The 20422-nt window shown below is 38.7% G+C and overlaps 1 protein-coding gene and 1 pseudogene across 29 annotated transcripts in view; one reads left to right on the top strand and one right to left on the bottom strand.

Annotated features, from left to right (window-relative positions):
* ABI2 (abl interactor 2) overlaps positions 1–19758 on the bottom strand; it is a 164565-nt gene extending 144807 nt beyond the window's left edge. For 8 of the 29 annotated variants that reach the window (XM_036073866.2, XM_036073896.2, XM_036073881.2 and 5 more), the window contains exon 1: positions 19413–19758. In XM_036073866.2, the coding sequence (XP_035929759.1) occupies positions 19413–19529 (117 nt within the window). In that variant the 5' untranslated portion in view covers positions 19530–19758. The remainder of the gene's footprint in view (positions 1–19412) is intronic. The other 21 variants (XM_036073867.2, XM_036073872.2, XM_036073874.2 and 18 more) reach the window with 4 other exon arrangements.
* On the top strand, positions 9068–10056 carry LOC118524000 (large ribosomal subunit protein eL30 pseudogene; annotated as a pseudogene).
* Positions 19759–20422: the final 664 nt, after the last annotated feature.

Here is a 20422-nt window from a genome sequence, read left to right as displayed (position 1 = left end):
TAATTCATAAAGGGAAAACAAATGTAAACATTTATATACATAATAACAGTTTCAAAATACATGAAGCAAAACTTGATAGACTTGCAATTGACAAATCCACAGGTATAGTCAAAGATCACAATAACCCTCTCTCAAATTGACAGAATACACAGAAAGTAAACATAATAGACTGAACACCACCGTTAACCATTAACCACTTTGACCTAATTAACATTTAGAGAACACTCCAAGAGCAGAATGCACATTTTTTTTCAAATGCACACAAAACATTAACCAAATTAAACCCTATTATAGGCCAGTAAAAAGTCTCAAAACAATTTAAAAGAATTCAAGTCAAACAAAGTGTTTGACCATAGAAGAATTATATTAGAAATCATTAGCAGAGGGGCGCCTGGGTGGCTCAGTCAGTTAAGTGTCTGCCTTGGTTCAGGTCATGATCTTAGGGTCCTGGGATCGAGCCCCACATTGAGTTCCAGCAGGACCCTGCTCAGCGGGAAGCCTGCTTCTCCCTCTCCTCCCCACTTGTGCTCTCTCTTACTTGAGAGAGAAAATGAGAGAGAGAGAGAGCATGAGAGGGGCAAGGGTCAGAGAGAGAAGCAGACTCCCTGCTGAGCAGGGATCCAGGTGTGGGACTTGATCCTGGGACTCCAGGATCATGACTTGGGCCAAAGGCAGTCACTTAACCAACTGAGCCACCCAGGTGGCCAAATAAATAAAATCTTAAAAAAAAAAATCATTATCAGAAAGATCCATGGAAAATTCCCAAATCTTTGGAAATTAAATAACACTTCCAAATAACTCACTGCTCAACAAAAGCCATTAAAAGAGAAATGAGAGTGTGGGGGGAAATGTCTGGGGAGGGGGAATTTAAGATTTGTGGGATGCCACTAAAGCAGTACTTAAGAGGAAAATGTATAGCCCTAAATGTCTATATTAGAAAGGAAGAAAACCAATGACATCAGTTTATACCTTAAGAAAGAAGAAAATGCAGTATAAATTAACCCCCAACCAAAGAAAAGCAGAGGGAAGGAAATAACACATGAGAGCACAGTCAATAAAAAGAAACAAAAAGTCACTAAAGAAAACCACTGATATCAAAAGTTAGTTCTCTGAGATCAATACAAACGACAAACTTTTAGCCAGAACTAATCAGGAAAAAAAGAGAGAACATACAAATAATCTGTATCAAGAACTCAAAATGTGACGATTCAACACCCAAAAACCAAATAATCCAATTTAAAAATGGGCAGAGAACATGAATAGACATTTCTCCAAAGACATGTAGATGGCCAAAACATGAAAAGATGCTCAATGGAGCTCCTGGCTGGCTCAATCTGGATTCTCACCTTATACAAAATATACAAAAATTAACTCAAAATGGATCAAAGACCTAAATAAAACACACTAAAATATTATATACAATGGAATATTACTCAACCATAAAATAAAGTACTGATATATGCTACACAACATGGATAAACTCAGAGTTTACTATGCTAAGTGAAAGAAGTTAGATACAATAAGCCACATATTCTTTGTAGCTAAAACTATAGAACTCTTAAAGCAAACATAGGTATAAATTTTCATGTCCCTGGTTTAAGCAATGTTTCTTAAATATGGCACCAAAAGCCCAAGAAACAAAATAACTTGGACTTCACAAAAACTAAAAACTTCTGTGCATTCAAAGGACAGGCTTCCAAAGGACATGATCAAGAAAGTGCAATGACAACTGACAAACTAGAAACAAATATTTGCAAATCGTATATCTAATAAGGATATGCTATCCAAAATATATAAAGAACTCTCACAACTCAACAAAAAGGTAAACAACACAATTAAAAAGTGAACAAAGAAAAAATAAAGAAAAGAACTTGAGTAGACATTTCTCCCAAGAATGGTCAATAAGCACATGGAAAGATGTTCAATATTATTAGTGATTAGGGAAATATAAATCAAAACCACAATGGCATACCACTTCACACCTACTACAATGGCTACGACCTTAAGCAGCAAATAACAAATATTGTCAAAAATGTACAGAAACTGGAACTCTCATACACTACTGCTAGAAATGTAAATAGTGCAACCATACGACCCAGGAATTCCACTCCTATGTACACCCAAGAGGATTTAAAATATAATGTTTAGACAAAAGCTTACACACAAATGTTCATAGCAACATTATTCATAATAATCAAAAGGTGGAAACAACCCAAATATCCATCAACTGATGAATGGATAAACAAAATGTGGTATATCCATATAATGAAATAGTTGGCTATAGAAAGGAATGAAGTATAGGCATGCCTCATTCTACTGTGCTTCCCAGATGCTGTGTTTTTTACAAACTAACATTTTGTAGCAACCTTGCTTCAAACAAGTCTACAGGTGCCATTTTTCCAACAGCATCTGTTCACTTCAGGTCTCTCTCTCCATTTTGGTAATTTTCACAATTTCAAACTTTTTCATTACTATATTTGTTATGGTAATCTGTGACCAATGATTATGACTCCCTGAAAACTCAGATGATGGTTAGCATTTTTGGCAATGAAGTATTTTTTTTTTTAATATTTTATTTATTCATCAGGGAGAGAGCCAGAGACAAAGAGAGCACAAGCAGGGAGAGCTGCAGGCAGAGGGAGAAGTAGGCTCCCTGCTGAGCAAGGAGCCCCACGCGGGACTCAATTCCAGGACTCTGGGATCATGACCTGAGCTGAAGGCAGACACTTAAAACCAACTGAGCCACCCAGACGTCCCAGCAATGAAGTATGTTTTTAAACTGATCTCTAAGGGCACCTGGGTGGCTCAGTCGTTAAGCATCTGCCTTCGGCTCAATTCATGATCCCAGGGTCCTGGGATCGAGCCCCGCATCAGGGTCCCTGCTTGGCGGGAAGCCTGCTTCTCCCTCTCCCACTCCCCCTTGCTTGTGTTCCCTCTCTCGCTGTCCTCTCTCTGTCAAAAAATAAAAATCTTTAAAAAAAATAAAATAAAATGATCTCTAAGCCCAACGTGGGGCCCAAACTCACAACCCCAAGATCAAGAGTCACATGCTCTACCAACTGAGCCAGGCAGGCACTCCAGCAATAAAGTATTTTTTAACAAAATGTACAATGTTTTTTTTAGACATAATCCTACTATACACTTAATAGACTACACTGTAGTGTAAAAATAACTTTTACATGTACTGGAAAACCAAAATATTCATTTCATTTGTTTATTGCAGTATTTGCTTTATTGCAGTGCTCTGAAACCAAACTCCCAATATCTCTGGGGCATGCCTGTACTGAAACATGTTACAACACAGATGAGTGCAGAAAATATTATTATGCTAAAGTGAAATAAGTCACACAGAAAAGGCCACATACTATGTTTCTATTTCTATGAAATGTCCAGAATAGGCAAATCAATAGAGACAGAAAGTAGATTTGCAGTTGCCAGGGAGTGCAGGGACATGCAGTGATTATTTAATGGGTACAAGTTCTCTCTGGGATAATAAAAATGTTCTGAAATTAAATTTGGTAATGGTTGCACAACTCTATAAATACATTAAAAACCACTGAACTTTACACTTTAAAATAGTTAAAATGGTGAGTTCTATGTTATGTCAATGTTGTTTAAAATAAAACCCAAAACATCAATTAAATAGGGTTTTTAACAAACTGATGACAACTGTTACGTTTGGAAAGACAGAGGTAGGATTAAAGTAGCAGCCAAAATGATCTGGTCTAATTTACACATCTTGTGTCAAAAGAGTTTATGTATAACATCAAATAATATTAAACCGATCTGAATTAACCGGACTTTAACCTTTTTTAAAAAGTCATGTTAATAATACGAGTGATCCAGTCTTTATTCACTTCAAAAGAAGAAAAAATTGAAATACAATGCCCTGTCATTACATGTATATAACACATCTACACCACCGACTGAACTGCTGACATTAAATTTATGTTATATGGAGGTTTTGTTATTTGCACATGAATAAAATTCATGATTATACATATTACATTATAAGCAAATGTGCTGATGATAAAAACCCAAAAAAATATGAATTTAACGTCAATAAATTTTAATTTCTTCTTCTCTCAAAACAGTACTATATATTAAGCTAAGTTATTCAAGTCCTTTTTCTGAACCTGGTCTGCTCTTCTACAATAAAAGGGTTTAAGGGAGAAGAGAAGGGACTGTTATTCAAACGTGATCTCCCGACAGAAGACTTGTAGTACTATATATTGAAAAACACAGGCATCCCTTGTTGCTTCCCCTATTCAATATTGTTTTGTAGGTTCTGGAAGTTCCTAACAATGCATCTCCTTGCCTCTATTCAAACTGTTCAATAGATAAATAGATAAAGCCAAATAACAGCAAGAACAACAAAAGAAAAGCAGTGCCATGTTATATTTAGTCCAAACCCCGCCAATTCAGAATTTACTGAACAGAGGCTCCTCATAGCAATCAAAATGGTCACAGAATTAGACCGTTAGCTCCATGAGTTATCAATGATTTCCCAGCATGAACAGATACTCGTAAGTATTTCTTGAATGAAGAAGAAAAACATATACACATGTAAAAATTTTAAATTGTATGAGTCATAATTTCAATCATTTTACTCAACAAACCACAAGGGACACAGACAAAAAAAAAAATGAACACAATTTCTATCTTCACAGAATTTTAGTTTAATAGGGTCACAGCTAAGCTTGAGTTTACTTAACTGATTTTTTTAAAATAGGAGTATCTCGGGGCACCTGGATGGCACAGTCAGTTGAGCATCCAACTCTTGGTTTTGGCTCAGGTCATGATCTCAGTGTCGTGGGATCGAGCCCTGCATTGGGCTCCATACTCAGCGTAGAGTCTGCTTGGGTTTCTCCCCCCACCCCGGCCCTCCCATTCATTCTAAGATAAATAAATCTTTTTAATAAATAAATAAATAAATAAATAAATAAATAAAAATAGGAATATCTCCCTTGCTCACTACCCAAAAAGTGAGAGATCCACTAAGACATTTAATGAGTATCCACTATAGAATAAGCCATGCACTAAGTGAAAGCAAATCAACTGCAGAATTAACTCCAAAGTACTAGCCACATGTGAAATACCACTTAAAATTCTGTTGGTCACATCTATATTAAATATCCTAGGCAAATGAAAAGTATTCACCAACTTCATTTACCTGTACATACAAATACAAGCTCTTCCATTCTGGAAAACTAATTTATTTCACTACTCTCATTTGGGTATTTTCTACTGCTTACAAGAAAAAAACCTAATTTATTCTTTTAGCAAATATTTATTGAATGCCTATTTTGTCCCAGGCACTGTTCCAGATATTGACAATGAAAAAGACTCCCTTTGGGGCGCCTGGGTGGTTCAGTCAGTTAAGCATCCGACTCTTGATTTCAGCTCAGGTCATGATCTCATGAGACCTGCATCAAGATCTGCACTGGGGTGGAGCCTGCTTAAGATTCTCTCTCTCCCTCTCCCCGTCCACCCCCTTCCTCTCTCAGGTGGGTAGGGGGCTGGCGGGGGGCGGGGTAGGAGACCCCCTGCCCTCATGGAGCTCACCAGCCAGGGGAGACAGAGGCAAATTAAACAAATAGGTTAACATTGTATGTTAAATGGTAAGTAATACAAAGAAAAATACAGCATGGGAAAAAAAAGTACAAGCAAAAAGGAGAGTAAACAAAGTATGTTATAACTCTATATAGACCAGGAAGGGTCATCAAGGAAGGTGACATTTGGACCAGATGGTTCCACAGATGAATTCCACCAAACATCTAAAGAAGAATTAATACCAGGACACCTGGCTGGCTCAGTCAGTGGAGCATGCAATTCTTGATCTTGGGGTTTTGAGTTTGAGCCCTACTTGGGGCATGTTGCCTACTTAAAAATTTTTTTTTAATTAAAGAAGACTTAATACTTACTCTTCTCAAACGAGTCCAAAAAAAAAACAAACAGAAAAGCAATGAAAGCTTCCAAATTCATTCTATGAAGCCAGCATAACCCTGATACCAAAACCAGATAAAGACATCACAAAAAAAGAGAATTACCCAGTATCTCTGATGAACACAGATGCAAAATTCCTCAACAAAATATTAGCAAACCAAATCCTACAATCCATTTAAAAAATCATTCACCACAATCAAGTGGGATTAATTCCTGGGATGCAAGTGTGGTTCAATATTTGCAAATCAATCAACAAAATACATCACTTAAAAAGAGAAAGGATAAAAACTATATGATTACCACAAGAGACACAGAAAAAGCAGTTGACAAAGTACAACATCCAATCACGATAAAAACCCTCAACAAAGCAGGTTTAGAAGGAATATACCTCAACATAATAAAGTCCTTAAATGAAAACTCACAGCTAACATCATCCTCAACTGTGAAACACTGACAGCTTTTTAGGAACAAGACAAGGATGTCCACTCTCACCACTTTTATTTAACGTAGTACCGGAAGTCTTAGCCTCAGCAACCAGACAACAAAAAGAAATAAAAGGCATCCAAATTGGTAAAGAAGCAGTAAAACTTTCACTGTTTGCAGATGACTTTCACAATTTATATCATGTCTGATACTATATATAAAAAACCCTAAAGACTCCACCAAAAAACTATAGAATAAATGAATTCAGTCAAGTTGCATGATACAACATCAATATACAGAAATCTGTTGCATAACTATATACCAATAAAGAAGCAGAAAGATAAATTAAGAAAACAATACCATATACAATTACACCAAAAATAATAAAATACCTACAAATAAACTTAACCAAGGAGGTGAAAGACCTGTACTTGAAAACACTGATGAAAGAAATTGAAGATGACACAAAAAAATAGAAAGATACTCCACACTCATGGATTGGGAGAACAAATATTGTTAAAATGTCCATACTACCTAAAGCAATCTACAGATTTAATGCAATCTCTATCAAAATACCATTTTTCACAGAACTAGAGCAAACAATCCTAAATTTTATATGGAACCACAAAAGATCTAAATAGCCAAAGCAATCTTGAAAAAGAAAAACAAAACTTGAGGTATCACAACCTCAGATTTCATGATATACCACAAAGCTATAGCAATCAAAACAGTACGGTATTGGCACAAAAACAGACACACAAATCAACGGAATAGAAAACCCAGGGATGCCTGGGTGGCTCAGTCAGTTAGGCTTCCAACTCTTGATTCTGGCTCAGGTCATGATCTCAGGGTCATGAGACGCAGCCCCACGGTCGGGCTCCACCCTCAGCAGGGAATCTGCTTGAGATTCTCTCTCTCCCCCACCCTCCCCCTACTTCCTCCCGCACGTGAGCTCTCTTGCTCTAAAATAAATAAATAATGCTTTAAAAATTTTTTAGAAAGAACAGAAAACCCAGAAATAAACCCACAATTCTATGGTCAATATTTGAAAAAGGAGGCAAGAATATGCAATGGGAAAAAGACACTCTCTTCAACAAATGGTGTTGGGGAAACTAGACAGCCACATGCAAAAGAATGAAACTGGACCACTTTCTTACACCATACACAAAAATAAACTCAAAATGGGTTAAAGACCTAAATGTGGGACCTGAAACCATAAAAATCCTAGAAAATAGCACAGGCAGTAATTTTTCTGACATCGGCCATAGCGACATTTTTTTAGATACGTCTCCTAAGACAAGGGAAACAAAAGCAAAAATAAAAACAAAACAAAACAAAAAAAACAAAACTAAACAAAACAAAAACCTATTGGGACTACATCAAAATAAAAAGCTTCTGCACAGCAAAGGAAACAATCAACTAAACTAAAAGCCTACTGAATGGGAAAAGATATTTGCAAATGATATATCCAATAACGGTTAATATCTAAAATATATAAAGAACTTCTACAAATAAAAACCAAATAATCCAATTAAAAAATGGGCAGTTGAGGGGTGCCTGGGTGGCTCAGTCGTTAAGCGGCTGCCTTTGGCTCAGGTCATGATCCCAGGGTCCTGGGATCGAGCCCCGTGTCAGGCTCCCTGCTCCGCGGGAAGCCTGCTTCTCCCTCTCCCACTCCCTCTGCTTGTGTTCCCTCTCTCACTGTGTCTCTCTCTGTCAAATAAATAAATAAAATCTTTTAAAAATAAATAAATAAATAAATAAAAAATAAAAAATGGGCAGTTGATGTGAACAGACATTTCTCCAAAGACAACATACAGATGGCCAACAGACACATGAAGAGATGCTCAACATCACTTATCATCAGGGAAATGCAAATCAAAACCACACTGAGATATCACCTCACACCTGTCAGAACAGCTAAAATCAATAACACAAGAAACAAGTGTTGGCAAGAATATGGAGAAAAGGGAACCTTGTACACTGTACATAGGACTGTAAACTGGTCCAGTCACTGTGAAAAACAGTATGGAGATTCTTCAAAAAATTAAAAATATAATTACCACACGATCCAGTAATTCCACTACTGAGTATTTACCCAAAGAATATGAAAACACTAATGCAGAAAGATAGATGCACCCCTATATTTATTGCAGCATTATTTACAATGCCAAATTATGGAAGCAACACAAATGTCCATTGATAGATGAATGGATAAAGAAGATGTGGTACGGAGCACCTGGCTGGCTCAGTCAGTAGAGCATGTGACTCGATCTCATGGTCATGAGTTCTAGCCCCATAATGGAGCTCCCACACACAAAAAAGATGATTTTATATATAAATATATGCATCTATTTTTATATATGTGTGTGTGTATATATATCTGTGTGTATATATATAAATTTGTGTGTGTATATATATATCTGTGTATACACACACACACACACAGAAAACAGAATATTACTCAGCCATAAAAAAGAATGAAATATTGCTATTTGCAACATGGATAGAGCTAAATGGTATAACACTAAGTGAAATAAGTCAGAGAAAGACAAGCATCATATGATTTCATTCATATGTGAAATTCACTCCTTAAATCTGAATTTAAGAAACAAAACAAATGAAGAAAGAAAAAAAAAGGAGAAACAAAAAAACAGACTCTTAAATATAGAAAACAAAATGATGGTTACCAGGGGGGAGGTGGGTAGGGAGGTGGGTGAAATAGATGAAGGGGATTAAGCATACACTTACTGTGATAAGCACTGAGTAATGTATAGAATTGTTGAAACGCTGTATTATACATCTGAAACTAATGTAACACTGTATGTTAATTATACTGGGAGTAAAAATTAATTTTTATTTTTTTTATTTTTTTTTTTTTAATTTTTTTTTTTTTTTTTTTAAAGATTTTTTATTTATTTATCTGAGAGAGAGAATGGGAGACAGAGAGCATGAGAGGGGGAGGATCAGAGGGAGAAGCAGACTCCCCGCTGAGCAGGGAGTCCGATGCGGGACTCGATCCCGGGACTCCAGGATCATGACCTGAGCCGAAGGCAGTTGCTTAACCAACTGAGCCACCCAGGCGCCCTAAAAATTAATTTTTAGAAGTTTTTTTTAAGTTAAAAAAAATAGAAGTTGACATTAGGTCAAAAGCATGAAAAAGCTAAAAGATCCAGTGATACAACTCTCTGGGGAATGAATACTCCTGGTGGAGGGCATGATAAATGCAAAGTAAAAAAATCTTGAGGCACCTTTCCCATATCTGGCTACTCTGGCAGCTGCTCTTGGTTGGGGCCATCATGCACCTAAGGGAGGAAGATGGTGGCCACAAAGAAAATGAAAAAGTTGCTGGAATTGATCAACTCTAGGCTCCAATTCCTTATGAAAAATGGAAAGCGCATGTTGAGGTAAAAGCAGACTCTGAAAATGATCAGACATGGCAAAGTAAAACTGGTCATCCTCACCAACAACTGCCCAGCCTTGAGGAAATCTGAAATAGAACACTACACCATGTTGGCCAAAACTGGTGTCCATCACTACAGTGGCAATAATATTAAATTGGGCACAGCATGTGGTAAATACTACAGAGTATGTATACTGGCTATCATCGATCCAGGTGATTCCCATATCATTAGAAGCATGCCAGAACAGACTAGTGGAAGTAATTCATGCAAAATTTTTCTTTAATAAAAGTGGTCAGAACTTGTTTTTAAAAAGTGGGGGGCAGGGGGACTGGGTGGCTCAGTCAGTTAACCAACTAACTCTTGATTTTGGCTTGGTTCACAATCTCAGGATCGTGAGATCGAGCCCTGAAAAGGGCTCTGTGCTGGTCGTGGAGCCTGCTTGGGATTCTCTCTCCTGCCACTCCCACTGCCCCTCCCCTCCCCTCCCATTTGAGTGTGCACAATTGTGCTCACTCGCTTAAAAAAAAAAAAAAAAAAAAGTCTTGAGGCAGAAGTATGTCTGTTATGTTCAAAAAAGAGGCCAAAGTGACTGGAATAGAGTAAGCAAAGGAGAGGAGAGGAATTAAATTAGGAGAGGATTCAATACTAGAAAACTAGATCATTCGTGGCTTGTAGGCAATGTTAAGGACTCTAGTTCTTATACTGAGTGAGAAGGGAAGTCTCTGAGTGTTTTGAACAGAACATGATCTGATTAAGATTTTTAAAAGATCACTCCTGCTATTGCTATAATCTAACTGAGGAATAATGGTGGCTTGGATCAGGCTGGTAGCAGGGGAGGTGGTATAAGTCAGATCCAGACATGTGAAAATAGAGTCATTTGTTAATCCAATGCAAAAGAGAAGGGTCAAGGACAGTACCAAGGTTTTGGGCTCAGGTATCAAGGGGGTTAGAGTTGCCATTTACTGATAAAGGAAGGAAAAGCTATGTTCATATATTGTGACTGAACAGTGCCCCCCCCCCCCCCGCCCCAAGATGAACACATCCTAATCCTCTGGAATCTGTGAATATGTTACCTTAACATGAGATGGAAAGACTATCAGAGTGGGCCCAAGGTGGGTCTTTAAAAAGGAAGACAGAGGATCAGAGTCAGAGAAGCAATGTGACAACAGAAGCAGGGGGAGAGAAAGGGGAGGTGATGATGGAAGCAGAGACAGAAAGATGTGAAAACAAAAGCTGAGGTTGGAGTGATGCCACTTCTGGCTTGGAATTTGAAAGAGGGTCATGAGCTAAGGAATGTGGGCAGCCTTTAGAATCTGGAAAAGGCAAGGAAACTGATTCTCCCCTAGAGCGTCCAGAAAGAACGCAATTCTGTGGCCCACTGCAGACTTCTGACCTCCACAATTATAAAATGGTAAATTTGTGTTGTTTTAAACTGCTGAGGGGCGCCTGGGTGGGTCAGTCGTTAAGCGTCTGCCTTCGGCTCAGGTCATGGTCTCAGGGTCCTGGGATCGAGCCCCACATCGGGCTCCCTGCTCAGCGGAAAGCCTGTTTCTCCCTCTCCCACTCCCCCTGCTTGTGTTCCCTCTCTCGCTGTGTCTCTCTCTGTCAAATAAATAAATAACATCTTAAAAAAAAAAAAAAACTGCTGAATTTGTGGTAATTTGTTGTAACAACAGAAAATTAATATAAATACAAGTTTGAATATTTAGAAATTAAGAACTATAGGTAGTATCAAATTTTCTGTATTATAACAAAATCTCCTTCAAAATTTGAAAGTAATACCATAGGATTATAAGGTTGTATACTCAAAAGATATTGTATCAAATTAAATGTCTTAGCATTTTAAATAAATGTCCTCATACATGTAAGTTCAAAATAGGAGTTACAGTAGTCATCAACTAAATGATAATACAATATTTGGTCACATAGGGTCTGAAGACTCCTCTCTGAACCTCTGAACTTTGCCAAATCTGTCACCCTGATATAACTTCTAGAAGGCCTAATTCATCTAAACCCCTCCATCTTGGCAAAATGCTGGAGAAGCTGCAAGTTACAATGGTTATGCCCTAAGTCAGTATATAACCGTAAAATGGATATAAAAGAAGGTAGGTTAATTTGTATATTTACAAAAGAGGGCCTGAGGTATGAAAAGTTAAGAAATATCACTCTAAAGCAATTCAATTTGGGGATAAAGTCCTTGAACCCAGGGCATCCCTACTTAGTATATCCCTATATCTAGAAAATTAAAATACAACTATTTGTGGGTCTATGATATGAACTACAACTTTACAGATTACATTTAGTTGCAAAAAGCTGTGAAATTCTTTTTAACTAGAAAAATACTGCCATCATACAGTTGTAGTTAAACAACTACATGTGAGGGGCACCATACTGGCTCAGTCAGTGGAGCATGCAACTCTTGATCTCAGGGGCATGCTTTTGAGCCTCACACTGGATGTAGAGATTACTTTTTAAAAACAGCAAAAAAACTGAAAATTTTAAAAATTAAAAATAAATAAAAATAAACAGAACATGTTAAACTAGGATGCAAAAAATCCTAGCACCACCTAGCATCTTTGAACCCCAAACACAATCAGATCTCATCCTATCAAAATCCTTGAAATTAAAAAAGTGACCAAAGACATACCACAAAAGAGCAAGGTAAAAAGATGACAAAATAAAATATTTAAATCTTCAATATCATTAATAATGAGGGCGCCTGGGTGGCTCAGTTGGTTAAGCCACTGCCTTCGGCTCAGGTTATGATCCTGGAGTCCCGGGATCGAGTCCCACATCGGGCTCCCTGCTCGGCAGGGAGTCTGCTTCTCCCTCTGACCCTCCTCTCTTTCATGCTCTCTGTCTCTCATTCTCTCTCTCTCAAATAAATAAAATCTTAAAAAGTATATATATATCATTAATAATGATTACAAGTAAAAGCAAACATACAGCGTATTTCATTGATTGCATGATGAACATTTTTTCCTATTTTAACATAACTGAAATTGAAATGCATTGGGTCAGGTAAGTGGCAGTATTTTAAGTGTTTAAGAGGCAATGTTCATTAATTTAGTGGCACATAAAATAATGGTGTATCTTAAAAATTGATAGTCTTAGCTTTGATTAAACATATAGTTTTAGCTATACTAACTCACTGAATCTTTAAAACTATCCTATAATGTAGCTTCTGTAACTGTACCATCTTACAGATAAGAAAACTGAGACAGAGAGGTTAAATAACTTTCAAGTCACACAGCCACTAAAATTAAAATTACCGGGCGCCAGGGTGGCTTAGTTGGTTAAGCATCTGCCTTCGGCTCGGGTCATAATCCCAGAGTCCTGGGATCAAGCCCCACATGGGGCTCCCTGCTCAGCGGGGAGCCTGCTTCTCCCTCTCCTTCTGCCCCTCCCCCTACTTGTGCTTTCTCTCTCTCTCAAATAATCAAATAAAATCTTAAAATAAATAAATTAAATTAAAATTATCTTTAACACGACAGTATTTAATTACAAAATAACTATTTTGTCATATTCTCAGTTTTTTCATAACTATCTTAGTGATCTCAATATGAAAAGGTTTTTAAATAATGTTGTAAGCTTTTATAAACAGTTCTTTTGCACACACAAATACAACATATAGCAGTCAATATACAATGTACACCTGTTTAACCAAGCTTGCTTATTGTACCAAATTTCTAGACATTAATATAAATCCATTTCTTGTAAAAGAAAGATGTTCTGTAACTCAAAATGCCTATTACTTCACTGATCAAACTTTCTGTATTTTTTTTAAATATACTTTGCAATCAAACGATGCACCTTATCAACAGACTAAAAGTAAAATGAACATCTTAATAGATATGGAAAAAGGCATATGACAAAATATAACATCCATTCATGGTTTTTAACCATGAGTAAGAGTCTCGGAATATAATTTAATCTGTGTTTGCAATTTTATCAAAGATCTTGATAATGACTGGGTTATTACTAAAAATCCAATTACCAAATATCTGCTTAGAAAGTCAGGACTAATTTCTCTGAGGATGATAAACCTTAATCAAATCGTGAAGAATTAAGTCACCTCAATCTAGGGAAATTCAGTCTCCCAGTCTGATCCACTTATGTGTTCGCTCCTCTCTGTGGAGGTAAAAGACAAAGTCACAGAGAAGGATGTAAATATTGGTCTTCAAGTATCTACTCTCAAATAACTTTCTCCTTCTTCACACTAGGTGCCTTTAAGATTCCTCTATTTGTGAGAACAAAAGAACTCAAACACATAAAGATAAACCCCTTCTGTATACTCTGTGACATCTATTAAAAAAACAAAGTCAAACCAACACCATTAAAAGTTTCTTGTTAGGGGCACCTGGCTGGCTCAACGGACTCTTGATCTCCGGGTTTTAAGTAGAGCCCCACATTGGGTGGCGAGATTACTTAAAAATAAAATCTTTTAAAAAATAATAATAGCAATAAAGTTTCTTTTTAAAGCAAGGTATAGAGGTAATAAACAACATGAACCCATTTTTGATATGTAGTTGTGTATAGCAAAAATATTTAAAAGTATAAATACCAGATGTATATTCAAAATGGGCAATTTTAAGTTTCTTCCTTAATAATTTTTACTAATAATTTTCAACAGTGAGCATGTATTCAAATAGTTTTTATTAAATAAGAATTTTAAACCTTTACATTGTTTTAGTAATGACTTTTTTTATGAATCTGGTAACAAGCCATGATTCTATTAGCTCCATGATTCTATTAGCGCCATGATTCTTTTTTTTTTTTTTAAGATTTTATTTACTTATTTGAGAGAGAGAGAGAGAGAGCGCATGAGAGGGGGGAGGGTCAGAGGGAGAAGCAGACTCCCTGCTGAGCAGGGAGCCCGATGCGGGACTCGATCCCGGGACTCCAGGATCATGACCTGAGCTGAAGGCAGTCGCTTAATCAACTGAGCCACCCAGGCGCCCTAGCTCCATGATTCTTATTAGCTCCTTCATGCAATTTTTTTTTTTTTTTTTTTTTAAGATTTTATTTATTTATTTATTTGACAGAGAGAGAGAGAAACAGCATGAGAGGGGATAGGGTCAGAGGGAGAAGCAGGCTCCCCGCCGAGCAGGGAGCCCGATGCGGGACTCGATCCCAGGACTCCGGGATCATGACCTGAGCCGAAGGCAGTCGCTTAACCAACTGAGCCACCCAGGCGCCCTCCTTCATGCAATTTTTAATGAATTCTGGGAGTATCCTTGTTGATAAAGACAAAAAAGGGAAGCCACTAATGACATCTCTTCTATTATTCAAAAGCAAAAATATATAGATATATTTCAGATAAAATTTAAGGTACAGTTTTTGAAAAAATTTTTATAAAGTATTTTTTATTTTATTATCTTTTAAGTAAGTTCTATGCCCAACATGGGGCTTTAACTCATGACCTTAAGATCAAGAGTTGCATGCTTTACAGACTGAGGCAGCCAGGCTCCCCTTAAGAAACATTTTGAATTTCTGTTCTTCTGAGCAAATCCATGTTACTGGATGATTTTGCTCTTACTCCAAACCATGGACAATGCAATTTTACTATTTATCTAATGTGAATTATCACTCACAAAAAGTAACTATTTTATCTAACAAAGGGAAAAAAGGCAGGGGTGCCTAAGTGGCTCAGTCAAGCGTCCAACTCTCATTTGCAGCTCAGGTCATGATCTCAGGATCTTAGGATCAAGCCCCAAGTGAGGCTCTCCACTCAGCGAGGAGTCTGCTTGTCTCCCTCTCCCTCTGCCCCTCCCACTCATGTGTTGGTGCATGTGTTGGTCTTTCTCTCTCTCAAATAAATCTTTTTAAAAAAGGAAAAATGTAACTAAGTATAAGTTAGTTTTCGGATGCCTGGATGGCTCAGTTGTTTAAGTATCTGCCTTTGGCTCAGGTCATGATCCCAGGGTCCTGTGATCAAGTCCCGCATTGGGCTCCTTGCTCAGTGGGGAGCCTGCTTCTCCCTCTGCCTGCCACTCCCCCTGCTGTGCTCTCTGACAAATAAATAAATAAAATATTTTTTGTTTAAAAGTTAGTTTTCCAGATTTACTCTAGAAAGTAACAACGATAAATTTATTTCATCTACCAAAACATTAAAGCAACTCATATTATCATAAAATTCTTCTATTTGTAAAAATGTAGATTCCAAGTCAATCAAAATACTGTTTAAAATTTCTGGATACTTCTTAGATTAGGTATCAATGTTTATATTAATAAATGTATCAATGTTTATATTAATAAAAGAAAAAAAGAAACACAGGTCTTACACGTTATCTTAAAAAACCCTTAACAATTACTAAGGCCTTTTTTACAGAGAAGAAATAAAATCAATCAGGTAAATATCAGCAAATGTTAGTTGTAACTTTTTATCATCACATTTTAGAAAAAAAATACTTTTACTATCACTCTTTCTAGAGGTTGAAATAATAAAAGAAAACCATCTAAATTTTTACTAAAAATTATTTTTAAATTTTTAACGTTAGCTGCATTAGTAACCTGGAAAACTACTACTTACAACACTGCTGTACCTGTAGATTTTTATGTGTGTGTGTTAACACAGGCAATACCTAGTCACTCTTTTTTTTTTTTTTTAAAGATTTTATATATTTATTTGACAGAGAGAGACATAGCGAGAGAGGGAACACAAACTCGGGGAGTGGAAGCTTCCCGCGGAGCAGGGAGCCCGATGCGGGGCTCAATCCCAGGCCCTGGGATCACGACCTGAGCCAAAGGCAGATGCTTAACAACTGAGCCACCCAGGCGCCCCAATACCTAGTCACTCTTAATGCCAGAAATATATCTGAAGGATGTTTTTATTAGAAACAATTTAAACACAATACGGTTGTTTTCAGAAGGACAGCACAATCATTTTTCCTTCCTTTGCTCAATATCCACACTAAATATAATCCACATTTAGAATATTCTTATTTAACATAATTATTTGGATATTCCTATGGTTAAAACCAGCTATTTAAGAACACTGAACAAAGAACCTTACCCTTTGTTACATATAATCAACAGATTTATCTTTTTCTCCTTTACTGGCAAAAATTTCATTTCCACAAAATAAAATGAATGTTAGGTTGGTTAACTTGAGCTAGTGGTTAGGGCATGATGTTATAACAAAGCTAAACTGACAACCAATTAACTTTGCAGGGTAAGAGGCAGCATCAAAACCACTGCTGGTCAGTTCTCTGGTCACAAAGAGAGCCAGTTGGGTCAAATGTACAGCTGGGTCAACAGAAATCTACAATCAGCATGTTCTATTTATCAACTTTACTACAAACAAATCATGCAAAGAGCTGTCATCTGGGAAGAGAAAAACACCAATAATATACCCACTGGATCATGAAACAGATGATAACCTAGGCGGTAAAATCTAAAGTATAAAATCTATTTTAGATGCTAAGTTGAAAAAATATTTTTAAATCCATTTCTTTTAATATCTATACTATGAATTTTAAAATGCCACCACACTAAATTTTTAATCCTATTGCTAAAACAAACAGATAATGGTGGCAGTAATATTCTTCTCCTCTCAACTAGAAGAAATGTATAAAATATTTAAAAAGAGGACAATCCCTAACCCCTTTAACCTCTCAGCTTTATTAATCCATATACTTTACCTTTATGTATCAATTGTAATCTAAGAAAAACTATACCTTCAAATCAAAATAAAAATTATTTTCTAAAGAGAGACAAATCTGTTTCTCATTTTTTACTCCTGGTAATAACTGCTACCAAGTCACTTTTCCACTTTCAATGTCTCTTCTGACCTATAATCCCATAATATGTTGCAGGAGGCAATGGAATTACCACTCAGTCCTTTAGATTTGCCTCTCCTACAGACTGTGAATTCCCTGAGAATAGCACAGCTTCCTCCAGTCCTTCTTCCCACCTTCAGTCCCTTACAGAGTATAAACTGACACACTACATTATTCATTTGTTCACAGATCAGCCTCTCCTATTAACTACACTATAAAATTCTGTAGACATTAGGTGTGTATCATCAACCCTTACACTGTGCCAGGCTATAGAAGACTTTTGAATAATATTCAGTTGAAAACTGAGCAACTAAACATTTGACTCTTTCCTATCCCACTCAGTAAAAGCACCCTCCAAATATGGACCACTGTATTTTTTGTATGAATCTTTGACCCAAGACACATTTTTTTCTGTTTCTATTAGCCATACTTTCAACTGCTTCTTTGGAGGGAAAAGCCTTGGAGTAGGTCTGGTTCCTTCCCCAAAACAAATAGTCCCTACAAGATAATACAGAGTTCAGTATATATCCAATCAAGTAAAATCTCACAATAACATCCTTGATTAACTATGCGATCCTTACAAAATTTATGAGCCTATAAATTCTAACACCTTTTTTTTTTTTTTTTTTTAGTTTATACTAAGACTGGAGAATGCTTCCCAACATAGCTGATACTAAGAAGGATGCCGGGAGAGATGGAAGTGGGAGTAAGGGAGGAAAAAGAAAAAGAAAAAGACCATAGTGAAAGAACAATTTAACATACTTCTTCCATTTCCACCTTTATCCCAAGAGAATTTAAATGGGAAGGGAAAAAAATGGAGGTAGAACCTGTGATTCAGAATAAGCCATAGAGAAAACAAAAGATGCTGAATTTGCAGTGTTTTAACCTATCCTTTCAAATAATTTTTAAGAAGGATTTTTTTTTAATCCACAGAATCTTTTGCTTCGTGCAGGCGCAGCTGGATCTCATCTCACCCAATATACCCCACCTCCATATACATACACACAACGTTACCACTATGAGTCTCCGTGCCAAACCAACCATCTCGGGAAAAATTAAACCATGAGGATCATTTCCTAATCCCTGCTGAAAAATACTCACAATTCTTTTTCCCACAGGAAAATTAACTATTCTAACGGGAATGGGGAGGGGGGGAGTGCTCGTTATCATGCAGTTTCTCATTCTCCACAGGGAGGAAAATGGCAATAACTTCCAAAAAGAGACAACTGCTCTTCTACTGCATCCCCGGTTAGAAACTACAAAAATAAGCAAAATTACCAGTCTCTTGAGGCATTTATATGAATATAAAACTAAGGCACTTTACTTTGCAGCAACATAGCCCCTTAAAAATCCTCCAGAGCTTGGGGGATGGGGGTGATCCATCAATCCCCCCACACCCCTGCCATATGGGGGAGCAGGATTCTGTCAAATAGAAAAAGCCACTCTCCGCCTCCTCCGCCATCCCGAACACTGACGGGTACCGAGTGCGGGGGCGGCCGAGGGGGAGAAGCGAAAAGGCGGGGACACAACACACACACACACACACACACACATACACACACACACACACACACACACACACACACACCGCACCGAGGACTGATTCATGGCTTTTTAAAAATGCTTTAAAGCTACAATGTCCTCCAGCCGCAGGTTTCTCACCAATTCACCAGCCCCAGCTCCCACCCTACCCCCCCCAACCCCTCGCCCTCGGGGGCTTAGCTGGGCTGGGTCCCCGCCGCGGCCTCGGCCCCGCGCGCCCTACGCCCCCAGGCGCGCGGCCCCCGGCCCGGGGATCCCCCACGCGGGGTCCACCAGCCAGAGGCCCAAAGCGCCCAGGCCGGCACATGCTTCGCACCTGGATGTAGTTGTTCTCGCAGTAATCTGCCACCCGTTCCAGATTCGTGTAACTGTCGAAGAGGGCCCGGCGGCCCCCCGGGATTTCCTCCTCCAGCAGCATCTGCAGCTCCGCCATCTTCACATCCTCCTCCTCCTCATACAGACCGCAGAGGTAGCGGCGGCAGCAGCGCCTGGGAAACCCAAGACTGGGAGAGGAGGAGCAGCGGCGACTGCGGCGGCGGCGGCGGCGGCAACTCGGGAGGAGCGAGAAACACCCCCCGAGCGCCACAGGGGAGGGGGCAGCAGAACGGGGGCGGGGCGCGAGCCGACGGACTCCGAGGACGGTCACCGCGGCGACGGACGGCCGGGCGCGCGCACGCGCGCTCCCCTCCCTCCGCCCCCGGACGCCCGAAAAAGATTCCCACCCTCGGCCGCGCCGCCCGCCCCTCCCCCACTCTCGGCGTTTCCTAGCGACGGCGGGAGTGGGGGCCGGGAAGCGCGCGGGAGTCGGGCGCGCCGTTAACCCTTCGGCCCCCGCAAGTTGCGTGGCTCGGGAAATGTCCCCGGCGGCCTTTGTTGGTCCGAGTGAACGCGCTGCCGGGCTCGGCTGTCGTCCCGCCTGAGTCCTGCGCGACTCCCCTCCGCGTTATTCTCAACCTGAGGCCGAACCCCGTGGTCATTGGACTGTAGAGTAGGAGCCCACAAAACTTCCGTGCGGCTTTAAGTGCCTCCTTGCTTTCCATTTTTCTTTTCTTTGACCTCATCCATTCTCTTTGGTACAGATAAGTAAATTCAAGTTTCCTAATCCCAAATTTCCTGCACCCGGGCTTTTTTGCACTTATTTGCCCGCTAAAGCAGTTGCCCACCGACCCCCCGCCAGGTTAGTCTCCGTTCTGCTCTCAATTCCCCGTCCTCTGGCTCTCAGCTTTTTGTGCTTGCCCTGTGATTCGCTTCCTCAATGACATCCTTTGCTGTCATTTCTTTGCTTCTGTCAGCTTCCTCGCCTTTTTTCTTCCTAGATCCAGTATT

Source organism: Halichoerus grypus, chromosome 4 (assembly GCF_964656455.1).
Source record: "Halichoerus grypus chromosome 4, mHalGry1.hap1.1, whole genome shotgun sequence".
NCBI classification, from domain to species: domain Eukaryota; kingdom Metazoa; phylum Chordata; class Mammalia; order Carnivora; family Phocidae; genus Halichoerus; species Halichoerus grypus.
This window is presented reverse-complemented; position numbering and strand designations above follow the sequence as displayed.